This window comes from Otolemur garnettii, unplaced genomic scaffold (genome assembly GCF_000181295.1).
Source record: "Otolemur garnettii isolate 467f Iridium unplaced genomic scaffold, OtoGar3 scaffold00008, whole genome shotgun sequence".
NCBI lineage: Eukaryota > Metazoa > Chordata > Mammalia > Primates > Galagidae > Otolemur > Otolemur garnettii.
Genome location: NW_003852403.1, coordinates 35,187,224 through 35,189,869, shown reverse-complemented (window position 1 = coordinate 35,189,869; position 2,646 = coordinate 35,187,224). Strand labels below are relative to the sequence as shown.

The following is a 2,646-nucleotide window of genomic DNA, read 5'->3' as shown; positions in this document are numbered from 1 at the left end:
GCTTGAGCCCAGGAGTTGGAGGTTGCTGTGAGCTGTGAAGCCACGGCACTATACCCAGGGGGATAGCTTGAGGCTCTGTCTCAAAATAAAAAAAAGAATAAAATGATTTTACATGCTAAAAAAACATCATGAGGCGCAGCACGTGTGGCTTAACGGGTAAGGCGCCAGGGCACTCTACCCAGGGGGACAGCTTGAGGCTCTGTCTCAAAAAAAAAGAGTTCTGAGAACCTGGAAGCCCATCAGTTAAGTGAATGGAAAAAGTCAGACGACAACTCCCAAAGTCCTACCTTCCTTACCTCAATTCCCTTCCTTAATCTCTACCTCCACTACCGTAAATCAAATCCTCCTCAACTATTACCTGAACTCTTCCAAGAAATAACTAACTGATCTCTCTGTCTCTGGTCCAATACCAACCATCTCAATTGTATGCTCCAAGTTTCCAAAAATATCTACTCAATCAAAAACCTCAACTTTGCTATTCCTGTTTAAAAGCATGATACCCTACTGCCTATGCAAACTCTTTAATGCAGTATTCAAAGGCCTTCCACCATCTTATCTTATTCTACCATATCAGCCTTATTTCTCACCTCTGCTTGCTTCATACTTTCTTCATGAACAACATACTACAGTGTTTGTACTTTACTACAGTGACTGAAAGATTTCTCATCTCCATGACTTTGTGCACTCTGATCCCCAAATACGGAAGGCCAATGTGTCTTCTTATACCTCAAGACTATGAACTGTCTCCTCCCTCTAATTTAAACTTGCTAAATTTCATTCACTGTTTAAGTCTCAACTCAGATATTTTCACTTACAGAAAGCATTTCCTAAACACTCGACTATTTCAGCTTTCTTTACTCATTGACTATCACTGCACATAGCATCATAGCCACGTTTATTTTTCTCTTGAGGCATCATGAGACTAACCTGTATATTCCTATAATCTAGCACAGTATCTGGCACACAGCTCAATAAGCATTTATTGACTGAATAAGTCATTTTCTATTTCTCATCCTTGCTCTTCCCACTTTATTAAAAAGGATGTTTCTCCCAGTTCGGGTACAGAAAGTCAAATAGAGTGAATCTAATAAATATGAAACAAAGGTCCACTATAAGAGACAGAAGGTGAACTACTCTTCTAGAATGTTCCTCATTTACCCCTGTGGTATCAAAAGCCAACTAAAGCTAAGATGACTCAGGGAACATTGATGGGACTGGAGTTTGAATGTCAAGACACAGAAGGAGGCTCAACAGTCACTTTATAAAATACCACTCTTGCCTGTCTAGTCAGAGAGAAAACAAAGCAAGCACCTTTCAACAAAGCAAACATGTTTGGCTATTAGCTTACTCAGTCTACTATGTTATTACATGTATTTTACCATTTCTAGGTCACAAAATAATGTGAAGGAGATTACAATAAAAAACAGAAAACCAAAAACCCTTTTTAAAAGGGATTAAAAGACAAACTAATCATTCTAGCCTGAACTAAATATGAAATTACCTAAATTTATATGAAATGCCAAAACTTTTAAAGTCTTTACATGTCACAACACATAATGTAATTTTTTAAACAGAAATGTCCTTTTTATTAAACATAAGAATAGCAACAATGAATATAATAAAAACAAGCTTCTAAGGAAAAAACTTAATTCTCCTGAATTTCATGTTATAGTTCCCTAGATCATTATAATCTGGTTGTCTAAATATATCTAAGTTCTTTTCCCCTTAGAGCTCCCCTTCTAATTAGCTGAAGCTTAAACTTCCAAAGGCTACATATTCTTTCCTATGTTAGAGCACAGTCAGCATAGTTTATGATATATTATGTTCAAAGAAGTCAAATGCCCTCTTCTAAGCTCTAAAAAACTCAGATTTGCACAATAATAAATTGAATTCAATGTCAAAGTAAGCAATTCAACACTCAGTAAATCAGTCTTAGTTGCATAAGCTATTTCAAACTATTTTAAAACAAAACATAGGATTTTTAATCTAATTTATAACGCAAAGTTAAATTCTTACATTATCCTTAAAGGCGTTTTCCATATGACATTTTAGGTTCTGAAATTTACTGATAGTATCCTCTTTTTGATTAATTATATCAATCAATTCTTGGATTCTTTGATTCTGCATAATTATTTTCTTGGAAAAAGAAAAATAGCATTGTTTAGTAAATATATTTTGGGATAACTAGAATCCAAACATCATACAGTTTTGAAATTCCTTGAAATTATAAAGTTAGATAAAAATAATCAATGGTAACACATCATGCACAAAATACTCTTATTTTTGCTTAAAAATAACGTGTTTATATATACAAAGAAAAGAAAAGCAGTATAGTATGTAAGGTAAGAGAAATTTGGAGCCAGACCTCCTACAATTCAATCCTAGCTTCTCTACCTTCTAGCTATGTGCCACCTTAGGCTAGTTATTTATCCTCTCTGTAAAAATAAAAAATAACAGTAGGTCAGGTGTGTGGGCTCATGCCTTAAATCCTAGCACTTTGGGAGGCTTAGGTGGGTGAACTTTAGCCGCTCAAGCGGCTAAGGCGCCAGCCACATACACCTAAGGTGGTAGGTTCGAATCCCCAGCCCGGGCCCGCCAAACAACAATGATGGCTGCAACCAAAAAATGGCCAGGCGTTGTGGCGGG

At 36.1% G+C, this 2,646-nt stretch overlaps 1 protein-coding gene across 4 annotated transcripts in view; it reads right to left on the bottom strand.

Moving 5' to 3' along the window:
- Positions 1 to 2,646, bottom strand: part of KIF20B (kinesin family member 20B) — a 91,569-nt gene that overhangs the window by 51,054 nt on the left and 37,869 nt on the right. For all 4 annotated transcript variants that reach the window (XR_002771741.1, XM_003783691.3, XM_012801317.2 and 1 more), the window contains exon 18: positions 2,017 to 2,136. Coding sequence is in view for 3 of the 4 variants with exons in the window: in XM_003783691.3 (XP_003783739.1) it covers positions 2,017 to 2,136 (120 nt within the window). In the remaining variant the exon portion in view is untranslated. The remainder of the gene's footprint in view (positions 1 to 2,016; positions 2,137 to 2,646) is intronic.